General features: G+C 37.4%; 1 protein-coding gene across 3 annotated transcripts in view; it reads right to left on the minus strand.

Annotated features, from left to right (window-relative positions):
- Positions 1-735: 735 nt before the first annotated feature.
- Positions 736-13537, minus strand: part of YTHDC1 (YTH N6-methyladenosine RNA binding protein C1) — a 40988-nt gene continuing 28186 nt past the window's right edge. For all 3 annotated transcript variants that reach the window (XM_075202879.1, XM_075202896.1, XM_075202887.1), the window contains 8 exons: positions 11163-11247; positions 8966-9132; positions 6065-6147; positions 4575-4611; positions 4446-4485; positions 4092-4154; positions 2751-2885; positions 736-1788 (listed from right to left, as the gene is read on the minus strand). In XM_075202879.1, the coding sequence (XP_075058980.1) occupies positions 1582-1788; positions 2751-2885; positions 4092-4154; positions 4446-4485; positions 4575-4611; positions 6065-6147; positions 8966-9132; positions 11163-11247 (817 nt within the window). In that variant the 3' untranslated portion in view covers positions 736-1581. The remainder of the gene's footprint in view (positions 1789-2750; positions 2886-4091; positions 4155-4445; positions 4486-4574; positions 4612-6064; positions 6148-8965; positions 9133-11162; positions 11248-13537) is intronic.

A 13537-nucleotide genomic window follows, 5' to 3' on the forward strand; every position in this document is an offset into this window, starting at 1 on the left:
GTCAGGGATCTTTTAGCCCTTCTGTTCCCGAGACCATCAGTTTGCAGGAGAGACGGGGCCTCTCCACAGTTTATTATATCCCCAGCGATGGGGTCTTTCGTGACTTACATTCCATTTGCTAAACTGAGGCTCTGTAACCAATCATTGAAGTGCTGTACATGTATGTCTGTTGTGTTGCATGTTTACCCTTTAGTAAGAATCCGCTATTGGTTTTTTAACTATATGCCATAATAGTGCTCTTTCCAAGGCCAATACAGTTTTTTTTTCATTAATAAACATATTATAAAATATTACTGGATGCCTGCCTGGGTAATAACGTTACCATGTACAGAGTAACGAAGATGCCAGGATGGCACATAAGGTTGGGTTTTTTTTCAGCCCAGTCAGCCAACTGAAAAATGGCTAAACACTACTGCAGTATCCTCACAATCAGTAAAGTATAGGGAGCAATGCACTTTTTGTTTAAACTAAATGCTGCAGTGAACTCTCACATACAGTACTTTATGGATATAAACTAAACACAAGTGTTTTTTGCTTAATTGTGCAAATCCCAGTGCTATATATAAATGCCACATCTCTATCCTAGAACATACCTTTAGTTACAAAAAAACAACGAGCATATACAATAGGCAAATACTTAGACTTGCACACTAATGCATGCAATGCTAAAAAGGTACCTTACCAAAGAATGGAGTTACTTTATTTTATGCAAAGCCATTCAAATAAACAGGTTCATTTAATATTTCCACAGTGGTTTTATTTAAAAAAAAATGGCACAGAATGATAGTATAGGACTACACAAAATAAGAAAAGACTTTGCAGCAGAGGAAAAATCAGCTGTATAGCTGCTTATCAAATGGCTTAAGAAAACCACTGCAGTAACAAATTAAATTACAAATTATCAATTTCATTTATAATTATAGCAGAAGCTACTATGCTACCTAGCACACAGGTTGTGTTCGCTCTCCATTCAGACACGTAAGGGGACAGCATCATTCAAATTGAAGGGGGAAAAAGGGGGAAAAAAAAAAGTGTTTATCACGAGATTTCTGTATCTCAAATACGCTTAAAAGTATTGCTTTCTTCATTGAGGACGGGAAACGCTTGTGCCATTTACAATATATTCAGAGAGTCTAACCTTCAAAAAAATTGCATACTTAATAGCAGCATTATTTTCACAGAATTAACTGCAACTATGTTTAGAGAGGAAAAAACACAACCCTTAACAGCAGTTCTTCCAAAATGGCCTTCAAGAAAATGAGTTTCTGATTATATGCACATTGGACTGGTTATGGTGCAGAAACTGGGTCAAAATAGCTTTAAGAAGATACATGGAGGACACTTACATAGGTATAGTTTTACTATGAAGTACAAAAGGCTCCAATAGATCAAAGTGCACCAGATCAGTCATTTTAAGATTTCTCCAGTTAACAAATTATGTGCACAACAGTGGATAAAAGCAAAAACAAAATGTATGTTATTGCTGGAACTCTTTAAAATAGACAGCTTTAACAGAAATGTGGCTACTTTATAAATACACGGGGGACATATCCATGGGCACATGAATGCTGCCTAAGGAAATTATCTTCTATATCTGCCTCGATCTCCTCTATCTCTGTCACGCAATCTCTCTCTGTCCCGATCTCGATCCCGCCCTCTGTCTCGCCGGTTGTCTCTGGGCCGTTCTCTTTCACGTTCTCTCTCCCTCTCCCTCGGACGGCTTCTTCTACCACTGACAACAGCTTGAGTACGCCTAAGGAAGTCATCCACTCTCATATCGTAGTCATGCTACACACAAAAAAGAAGTTACAATTTAACAATGAAACAGACTTTCTTGAAATAAGCAGATCAGTATCTATAGCATAACTATGTTATAGAATTATTTTTTTTAACAATCATATGAATAATGCTGTTTAACATACTCCTAATATTTTGGTTTAGGTATGAGGAAATTTTCAGCACTGAAGGAATGCTGCGATGATGGCAAGACAGACTGTAGGCTGCATCTAGGTGTGCACTAGTTTTGAGCTATCTAATTTTGGGATAGAAGGCTGAAGGCTTATTGACATATAGTGCTTTAAGCATGAGGTCAGGTTCAACAGTGGGTTTTTGTCAATTACCACATGCAAAACTCATTGAAAAGATGACCTTGGGATCATTGTTAATAGATGTCAGCACAACATCAACATTCAAATACTGCAACATACCACAGTACACCATAGATGCTATGGGAATGAGATAGAAGTATAAAAATACAAAACGGAGTTGACAACAAAAAAAACCTCTGCAGTTTATCCATTACAGCATATCAAGTATAGTTAAATCCTCAGTTAACTAGGTAAGACTTAATAATTGGTTATATGAAATTTAAGGAAGGCCACAGACTACAGAAAGAAAATCTGTATTATTTTAGAAATTTACCATCATATGTATTCTATTACAGGCCAATTGTATTTTTTAAAGCCTGCATTTGCCATTCGATTACAATTGGAACCCAACTATAAAATTATGCTACAATCAGAACTGCTAACCCGTTCGCCAAATTAACCTTTAAAAATAGGAGATCTAGAACAGTTTAAGATGGATGAAATTCCTACATGTGGCCAAGTGCAGACTAGAAGAAAAAGTGGCCCCCAAACCACTACTAATCTACCATACCTGTATTACAGGAATTGTATTCTAGTTTATAATAAATTTCCTGTAAGCAGTGTTGATACTGTTGCAGATATTGAAGATTCATGAGAACTTACAACCCGTTTATCCCGATATCGTGCATCATGTTGAACTGGATGGTGACCTGAAAATTGTGGATGCGCTTGAGGGGGAGGGGCATGATGTTGATAATATGGGTGATGTGGAGGCTGTTCCATGGCAGGATACGGAGGCTGTGGGAAAAAACACACAAGACTTATCGATGGGTTGTAAAGGTTTCTGCATCTAGATCTATATGCACATTATACAGTGAAATATGCTTCATGAAGCCTGTGGCTTTATATACCCAGGTAAAGTTCGACAAGTTGCCAAGCTTTTTGAGCATTTTCTTTAGCAAAAATGCTTAACGTTAGCATCATATCTATTGAAATATAAATCACAGCATTAGTGACACTATTAAAAACAATACATTTTGTTTTAGAAGAAAAAGCAATTTGCATGGTTTAGAAAGAAAAGAAGAAAAGGTGTTTCAGGATGGTTCTCAAAACTGGAGTTATTGCAGACACTCTGCTCCATGAGGTTTAAACACTCCACATTCCAAAACTTGTAGCAACAAGCATTATGCAATCAGTAGATATAACCCAACTTAAACTGTAAATATGGAGAGTCACTAAGTATTAATCTGTAGCTCAACTCTGTTCTTTATCATTGGATATTTCTTATAGCTGTTCTTAATCCTCCACCTGAAGCACACAATGCTTGTTCAACTCCATTTCACTCTCTAACTCAATAGCTTAAGTATGCAGCCTGCCCGGCAGCCTGTGTGTGGGGTAATGTGGGAGAGATGTCTATCTAACATGCACCATCGAGCTCTACATTTTGAGACTGTTGTGATTTTTTTATTTTTATTTGAGCCTTCAAGTGAACAACAGTCTCAAAATATAGAGCTCGATGGTGCACATTAGATAGAATTCTTGAAAATATCTATTACCACGTTAATTAGTTGAATACATGTAAAATTCTTTGACCTTAACAGCGATCCGGTAGATATCATTCTTTTTCTGTGCCATTCATATAGGATTATTCATTATTTGAGCCTTCAAGTAAACTGCTTGTTTCTCCATATTTTATGGAGTTACCTTATTTGTTTTATGCTTATATTACATACAATTGGCTGTAATAAAATGTTTCAATGGATATTATGGTGTTGGTGGTATATATATATATATATATATATATCTATCTATATCTATATCTATATCTATATATATATATCTATCTATCTGATGAGCAGAAGATTTGTTTGCGCTTCCAATTTTCAGTCTACTTATTTTAAAACTGTAGCACATATTCTGTACAGAAACAAAAGGCATTTGTTATGTGTATAGAACATTTAATTAAACAAGTTACTAGCACAGAGAGAAAAATAAAATACAAACCATTCCCTGCCATGGAGGAGGTGGTCCCATGTTATGGAACTCTCTTACATAATCGTTGTAGGACTGAAAGAAAAGACGACTTAAATTAAAGCCAACATTCATCTTACTCTTATGCAAAAGACATGCAAAAATTCGAGCCGGGCAGCACTAAAGTTGTTTTTGTCTTTTACGCAGCCTTGTATATTTTAGTAAGTTTCTTTTAAAAGCGTCAAAAAATAAATAAATAAAAAATAGTAGAATGATCAAGATCTTGCCTACTAAACAATGCACAAGTCATTAGTAATTTCTTATACCAATAAAAGTGAGTGACAGGGTTTTAACAACATTAATATCACATTTAAAAATGTAACTTACTCCATTTAAAAACACATCTCTACGAACTCCTGTAAATCTTCTGTGGAGGAACAAAAAAAACAAAACAAAAAGAAATTAGACCATTTATTCAATTACAATCTAAGTAAGATTTTATTGGGCAGTATATACCTGTCCACTTCTTGGAAACGAGGATCCTTGACAAAACCTGTTTAGACAAAACAAAAACGTGTCACGTTTGCTTGTAAATAAAAATACTGTATGTATTGCTTCTAAATGTTTCACTTAAAAATTAGATGGGCTTTGTAGTCTTTTAGTAATGTCAAATCAGCTCAAGTCTAGAAAAATTGTTGTAAGGAAAAATCAAATCCGAGGTTGCATTGAGTGACAATTCACAGCTTCAGTTCAGTTCATTGATGTTTGAGAGCATTTGTTTATGGACAGCTCCCTTAAAGTGCAGCCACAACATCTCAATGGCACCATTCCAAAACACTGCTTATCTTCTTCAGCCATTCAGTTATACATTTGCTGGTATGCTTAGGTTCATTATTATGTTATATCAAACAATATGGGCAAAACGTCAGTTGACAGATACTTTCACATTTCCCTCTAGGATACTCTAGAGTTCAGGGTAAACTCAAGGATTTTGAGGCACCCATGTAGGTGGAAAAACACCAAATTAGCAATAATCCACCATTGTGCTATATATAAAAGGTATAGGGTCTCCAGTCTATTCGATGGCAGATTCATTAACTTTATCATTTACCATGTGGACAGAGGCCTGCAGATCCTTGGATGTTCCTTTTGAGTACAATTTCTCAAAACATCTCCATTTCTAAATCTCTCTATTAGTAGAATGACAAAATTGAAACCATTTAAAACATGGCTTACCATACCGATGACCAGCAATTATTTTTCTGAAATCATTGCAGCTTTCCCTTCTGCTTCGCATGGCTTTAACACAAATATGAATGCTCCAGATCCAACTTTCAAATGTTTTTTGCTTTTATATTGAGACAATAGCACTTTCCGATGATCAAATACTGAAGTGCACTTAATTAGCAAGATCTGAATTACCTTTTATATTTTTAAAATCATGATAGAAACAGTGGGCCTGAGTTAAGGAGAGCAAACCAAGGGGTGCAGATAAGTTTATTATTTTGCACAGAAGGAAAAAACTGGTTATTTTTTCATGTAGCACACAATACTTGATACATTTCAGTGTAAAAATAAAGCCAACGTTAATCTAGAACATGTTCTTCCTTAACTATCAATCTGTCCCCACATTTTAAATTTACCTCCCCCTCCAATGCAACATGGTTTTGACAATGTGCAAAGTTTCTCCTCTTTTATGCTTTACTCTCCTTAATGACTCAGGCCCAGTAAGGCTATACTTTGTCACATGGTTTCATGTTCGCATATTTGGCAAATCAATAAGTACAATTTGTTACAAGTTACTTGTCACATAACATTTGAGCTCTAATATTTCAGAACTTTGAGGACCATATTACTGTGGTGCCCCAATATGTAAAAACACAGACTTGAAAGAGGGTATTTTTTCTTCTTCATTGTACATAATATATATGTGTAACAAACGCATTTTTTTATGACCGTTTGCCTTACAGTTAAAATAGCAAATATGCTTATAGTAAAATATTAACCTGGTCGCTGGTGAAACTCTGGGGGATAGTCAATTCTTTGTTTCTTTCTGTTGTTATGAATATCATAATCTTCTGGTCGACGCCTACACAAATTAAATGTAAGAATTATATAGAAAGCTAGGTTACGTTTTCTTTTCTAAATTACATACCTGCAAAAAGCTGTGGCACCCCCTTCATAAAGTCAGACATGTGTGATGATGCAGGTTCAAACACAGGCTACTACAAATTACTTATATGTACCAATATCACTGCGCTTCATGCTCACACAACTTTTTAGAAAGTACTGATAATGCAGCACCCTGAAATCATATGCACAACTTTATCTGCCACAAGCAGGAATTCCTTTAGTCAATGTGGTTACTTTAAACCAGATAGGCCCTATATTAGTATGTAATTGGGCACAAGATGATCTTGAGCAATATCTGATCTGGACTGGAGAAGGAAAAAGGGGGGTAGGGGGAGGAATAGACCCCACACACTGACCGATCTCAACCTACTGACCACAGTAATTGTGCCCCAAAACAATAAGGTTGATCGGCCCAAGCAGTGAAGAGCTGGATGTGTCCATGACTTATTTAATATGGCCACATATGTCCAAGCTGGGTACCAATCAAGCGGTCCGTCATGTAGGGCGAATGACTGGACCTGGCCGAGTCTCTAGCTTACAACACTAAAAAACTGGATAGTGAAAATTATATTGCCTTTAAACATTATTTTCATCTTTAAACCATACAAACCCAGTGAGAACCATCTCCCTATTGTCTGAAGAATAACCAACGATCTGGAAAAACATTAAACTTCCAAGGGAGTGTGTGCAGCAGCCTATTTTACCTCAGCAGGACAAAACTCCTTTGGCTTGGATCTACTGGTGCGGGGTCAAGACAGTCCAATAGGGACAAACAAATATTACTGCTATTAAGCAAGAGCATTTATTTAAAGTTAGCTCAGCTAACAAAACAAATCAAAATTAAGTGTAGCACTATATTTTCTTAAGGCACCCTCATGAAGTTTTTGAAAAATAAAAAACTAATAAATTTGTTATTGCACAAATACAAGTTTTCTTCTTGTTCTCAATTTAGCACTATGGTTGTGGGAAAAAAAGGGATGCCCTCAATTTTATGCTTTTTAAATGGACTATAAACATTCTATATGTACACATCACATGGAGTGATGCACTTTAATTTTAACATTGTAATTATCAATTTTTAATCATTTAGTCAAAATCCTACTGATGGGAATGGAGTTAATTGCCATTAATGTGTCAAATACATATCAACATTTTTGCAAACCTATGACTTAAGTCAATAGCTGAAAACATGTTAAACCAAAGATTAAAAGTTGCTCAAATAAGAGCCCATTAAATTAAAGTCTTCTCCAACATTTATTTTGTTGTTTAAATAAACCCCACTAAATTGCTGGGGAGACCTTATTTTCTGAGCAAGAAGCATAGCAGTTGCACATAAAGCAAAAATCAGATTAGCAAAAAAATAAAAGCTGGTGTAAAGAGGGAACATACCGCTTTCTTGTAGAGTGCATTTATGACCGGTATAAAATATAGCAACAGTTCATATAGTAGTCCACTAACGATTTTAAGCTGTAAGCCACACATATACAAGGCGGACCTGAGAAGGTGTGGTAGTGCTGTTACAATATATTTTGCAGTCCATTGCAAAACTGGAGTAAAAAAATCACTTGTTAATGCACATTAGTGTAAAGGAAACCTCAGCTTACAACTTCTTTGTGCTCAGTCCATATAAAGCAAAAAAAAAGGAAAAAAAAAAAGGAAAAGAACTGAAATAAGGGGCTCTGCCAGGTTTCCTCCTACCTAATCGGTGGTGTCCTTTTAGGATGAAAGAAATAGGGACTCAGGAGCTGGCTCTACCTACCACCGAAATACCCACAGTTGCACCCCTTCAAACCAACATATCCAGTCTTTAGGAGAAACCTGTAAAGCTTTATCTTTATGCAATTAGCCTAAATAGGGAAGGGGTGATTGGCTGAAGGGCTTTTAAGCATCAGTTCTTTGAAAGCCTTCTCCAATTCTGAAACCAAGTTACACCCTCTTTTTTCCTGGTACATGGTGTTAAGTTCATAAAAGCAGTGAGAAATAACCATGTTGATCCACTACAACATTTATAGTCCACAGGTACGGCCAGCATCTGGAAGGGATGTACAGACACAGCAACAGCCACACTTTCTGGTTTGTTGCCAGGTCTCCAAGTGCAAGGCTCCCCTTTCCACAGAACCTAAAGCGGTTTCAGGAGCTCAGCAAGATGTATTCACTGTGATATTACTTATAGATCACATTTTGCAATCTGCTTCTAAACACATCATGGTGAAGCCATATGGAAATAGTCCCAACAAGGCTCCTCTTGAAAACAAAGCAACATTTTTTAAGCTTTATCTCCTCAAGAGGAGGTGGCATCTTCTGCAACACCATTATTGATCCATTATAAAAGTCCCATATCTGATTGGGGATATCCAGGGTTATACCTGAAAGAAAAGGCTTTTAACAAGAAATTAACATACTTTCTTTCTGCAAGTAGATTTAATTCCTCAAACTTGCTTCTGCCTATACATTCAACATGGCTGCTGCTAGGTTTCCTCTGAATTTAACAGATCTAGTCTATACTAGTCTAAAATAGCTGTGCTCCATGACTTAGTGGTAACCTCCCCTGCTGGGTCTTGACAACCGTAATGCAACATGAGGTTGGGGGAGAATAGGGGGAGGGGCAGAAGGAATGGGACCAAAGTGAAATCCTCAATGAAGCCACAAACTCTTCCATGCAGCTTGATGTGAGGATTTTTGATCTTCATCACTGGCAGCGAAATGTGTGCTGTGTTGTCCGTCATGTTACTCCAGCACAAGTGCCTACTATCAGTCCAAAGAACGTTTCTAACCTTCCCACTTCTCGTGTTGCCTCTCGGCGTGAGGGACGACCTCGCGATCGTGGTTGTGAATGCATTCTTCTCTTGTGTCTCATTTTGTGAATGACTTGATACAAGTCAATGCTTTCATCCGTTGGAAACAAAAGGCAAAGTTGTGTCCCACAATCCAATTCAATTTCCTGCAAAAAGCAAACAGTTTGCATTAAAACAAATCATTTCTAAACAATGATTGTGATTTTTTTTTAATTCTTAATTTCAGTTTTCCCTTGGGTACAATGTATGCAATGTGATGTTCATTTACTAAAGAGAACCAATATAGAAAATACCTCAAGTCTTAACAAAAAGCCTCCACGCTAGTCCCAAACTACCAGTCATTTTATCTTCACAGGGGGAGGCTATGGTACCACACCTCAGCATTACATAGTAAATTAGCTATTCAGATCAACATTCGTAGGTTTGCTCAAATTTTCTCCTAAGAGTTAAAAATGTCGCCTTGTCACTTTTGACTTTGCAAACAGCTAGTATTGTAGTCCTTAGACTAGGTCTCAATGGGTAAAATCCAAACTTTGGAATAAAATACTTTAACTGTCCATATTGCAGTGATCCACTATTAAAACAGGGTGACATCTACAAAAACAGGCCCCAGACACAAGAACAGGACGAAGTTGGCTAGATAACATAACCCAGAGCATGGTAGAAGAGCACACCCCCTGGGTAATACTGGACTCTAGTCACAGCAACAAGGGCCGGGAAGAGAACACTGCATTATGTCAGGAATCAAGGTACCGATTTCCAGGAAGTGTTTCAGGAAAAATTGGTGTGTCATAACGATTTATGGATCTTGTTCTAAGATCAGCAGTAGGTATATCTGCGGTATAATGTAATTGTAAGTGAAAAATGTATTTTAGAATTTGGTTTTATCAACACATGGGTATACATGTCCCACAAAAAAAAATAATATTGTGGCAAGTCAGTAGGTGTGGTTCAACATCCAATAGGTGACCAGAACTTAGCTGTCAGCGACATTCACATCAGCCTTTTAGTATTTGGTTGTAGAGGGATTTGAGTACATTTTTAATTAGGTTGTGCCTACAAAGTTTTAGACTCCACAGTGGTCTCCCCAGCACCAATTTCCTGGACGCTCCACCCAGAAATTTTTTACTTGCCACCCAGCTCTTGGAGCCCAACAGAGTCCTATTATAATAGCCACTATTTGAGCACTACAGCCTGCAGTTTGTGTTAGACAACTGAGCACCAGGCCTGGCAGGTGTGGGCAATAACTTCCCAAATTTTTCATTGTTATTGCAAAGTATAATACTGCCCCCACCTGGCTACTTCTTAATGCCAGCCGAATAGCAAATTTTTCTGGGGAGAACACTGACTCCACTTAAAAATCAATAAACTTTGACGATCTAGCTAGAACACTGCAGTAATACCAGAGAATAAAAGTAGCACTAATCTTTGCTCCTATATCAATGAATGATACAAATACCTCATAGGGTAAACCGGTTTTTAAAAACTTCATTAGTAAATTGCATTGCTTCAATTACAGAGAACAAAAACAGATGAGAAATTTTTAAGCGCTGCCCTTTTTCACATAAACTAACAAATGTACAATAAAATACTTAAATTGTAATGTGAAAAAGAGAAGCGTTTGAAAATTTCTTGTGATTTACTTTTGTTCTCAACATACCGACCTATTTGTGAGAGGTCAGATCAAGGATAATTCTAGCAGAAACCTTAGTGGACCGCTTTAAAGATCTCATATCCTGTTTTTTGGTTCTATTGCAGAGAGCATGTAGCCGATGTACTGGTTTCTATGGTGAGTTACCTATGCTAGATCACAAAGACATCAAGGAAATATGCAGCTTGGACATTAACGCAAGAAAACTGTTCTAGCGACCCTAATGTTTAAAAGATCACCCTCCTTGTGTTTAGACAGGATTGTTCACAAGAGAAAGTAGTATTTTTAAAACCGAAACTTAAAACATGCATTTAAGCATGTTTTCCAAATGAAGTTGTATGGGCAATATTTAAATGTGGTTTAATAGTGCTTTAGAGGTAACACCCGTAATGTGTTTTATAAAGCAGTTGGTGAGAGGAGAAAAAAAACCCCAACAATGCTGTGATTTGCATCAAGATTAACAACATACAAATCAGAAGTGAAAGCCACAACATTTGCGTCTGTAGCATCAGTGAACAATCTAACCTGACCATCGCGTCCAATTTTCACTGGTTTATGTTCATTCCATGGGTTGGTTAGGTGAGCAGATTTCGTAAATGGGAGTTCTCGTCTATTTAATAAAAAGAAGTAATACTGAACGTTAAAATGAAGTCACAAATCACAGAAATAATCTGCAAACGTAGCATACAGTCCACCGTTTATAGTAAAAAAACAAAAACCTTAGGAGGATAAAAAAAAAATTAAGGATTTATATCAGAGTGACGTCCATAGTAGATTTCTTATTACTAATTAATATATCCATTAAAATATGATAAAAACAAACCATGTAGGTGAGAAAATTGTGCAGGTTTTGAACCAATTCTGTCTTCACAAGTGTCAAAAAGGTTTTCTAGCTTCTACAAATTTATCATAATTAAGTCCCCTTCACCTATCCTGACTGTCATAATACAATATGACTATTTTGAAAAGAGGACTTTTGTACTTATGTTAAATCCATTTCTCAGATTCCATTTAGGGGAACACTGCTACCATATGTATAAAGACGACTGCTTGCCACTTCGAGAATATGAACAGATTCAAAAGCTCTTCCCCTTTATAAACCCTCACCAATGGCTCTTCAGTCAATAACTAACAAAGCCACAAAGGATGGGTTAAAAGGATGTAACGGAGTCATAAAGGATGTAAAAGGACCAAGAGTACTCGTCCTCAGCAAAACCAAAGTACTATTCAGATAGATCTCTGAAGCTCTGATTAGATCCAGTAAATAAATAGCCTCATGATCCCCCAAGAATGCACTTTGCCTTAGAGAAGGGATAACAATGTTTTGGTTGAAATGTTAGCTCAACCTGGTCCTGGAAAGAAGCTTGGGTGTATAGGACAGCCCTGACCTCATGAAATACCAAAAAGGGCGACCTGGAGGACATCTCCTCTAACTCAAACTTTCATGAGCAGGATAATGGCTAAAAGGAACACTCTTCAACCATGGCCAAATGCACAAATAGTGGGAGCTGTAGGCCCTATGGGACCAAATTAAGATGGTTAAAATAAGGTGTCGTCAGGGGCACATACAATGATTTAACCTGAACCGCTCCTTGTAGGAATATCTGAATATCTAGAATAAAAGCCAATTTCCTATGAAAATATATTGCAAAGGCAGAGGCATGGACCTTAAGAGTACTAAGCCTTAAACTACTGTCAAGGAAGTCTAGTAAGATAGATACAAGATGCTTCAAATGTCAGGATTTTTTAAAATATCTGGAGCTAACTCCATTTTTGCCTTCTGTAGTGTCAGAAAGAGCTTGGCTATCTGTGGAAAAAGGTATATCAACCATGAATTCCACGGCATCCCCCAAATGGCTGTGGGTTCCTGATTCTATCTCGTGGTTCAGCCGAGAGGCCATCATATTGACCTCTGGCTGACCTCCACGATCTGTCAAAAGACCTCTAGATTGAGATACCCAGGATGAATGGCATGGCTGCTCAGGAAATCTGTTTCCCAATTTTCCATCCCTGGGATGTATACTGCAGAAATTGCTTGGACATATTGTTTCTGCCAGTTTCATAACCCTGGAAGATTCATTCATCCTGGTGCCTCCCTAATGATTTATGCAAGCCACAGCCATGGTGTTGTCTGAATGAATCCAGACTGCCCTGCCCTTCGTAAAGGACTGCGAGTCCTTGCCAGAGTCATCACTGAACTCTAGTACACAGATGGGAAAGATCTGGTTTCCTTGTGGGAGCAAAAACCCTGTAGACGATGATGCAACGTCAAAGATCCCAATCTCTGAAGACTGGCACCTGTAGTCAGCATGGCCCAGTGCCAGATGGAGTAGGGAAGGCCCTGGATGAGATTGTTTAGCCACCACAGAAAAGACTATTGTGTCCTAGGTCACAATTTGTTGCACTGCATGGCTAAATAAGGGTTGAACCACTATTTTAGAATATAATTTTGAAGTCTGGGAGTCAAATGTGCATGCTGCACTGCTTTTAAGGTAGACACCATCTTTCCCAAACTCAAACTGAAGAACAATTGATGAGGCATTATAGAAGAGACAAGCTTTGAATCTGTGCAGATTACATTCTAAGTGCCCAGCTCCAGTCTCTATACCCATGGTAGCAGTGTACCTCAAAATAGGATGAAAGAGAAAGCAGAACTTTCTAACTTTTATGCAGTCAAGTCATACCTTGAGGATAAACTATGGCACTAGTTTACACACACTTTAGTAATGTAGCAACTATTGTACCCTTATTATTCATTATGTATTATCCATGCTATAACCCAGTACCAACCTCCTATACTGCCTGTAAACATTACCAACCTCACCGATCAAGACTACAATATACAGTCAATTCAGAGCTACACCTCAACATTCTACTGCTGCTCAACCAGTGATTACATT

The sequence above is a fragment of the Mixophyes fleayi genome, chromosome 1, assembly GCF_038048845.1.
Source record: "Mixophyes fleayi isolate aMixFle1 chromosome 1, aMixFle1.hap1, whole genome shotgun sequence".
Lineage (NCBI taxonomy): Eukaryota > Metazoa > Chordata > Amphibia > Anura > Limnodynastidae > Mixophyes > Mixophyes fleayi.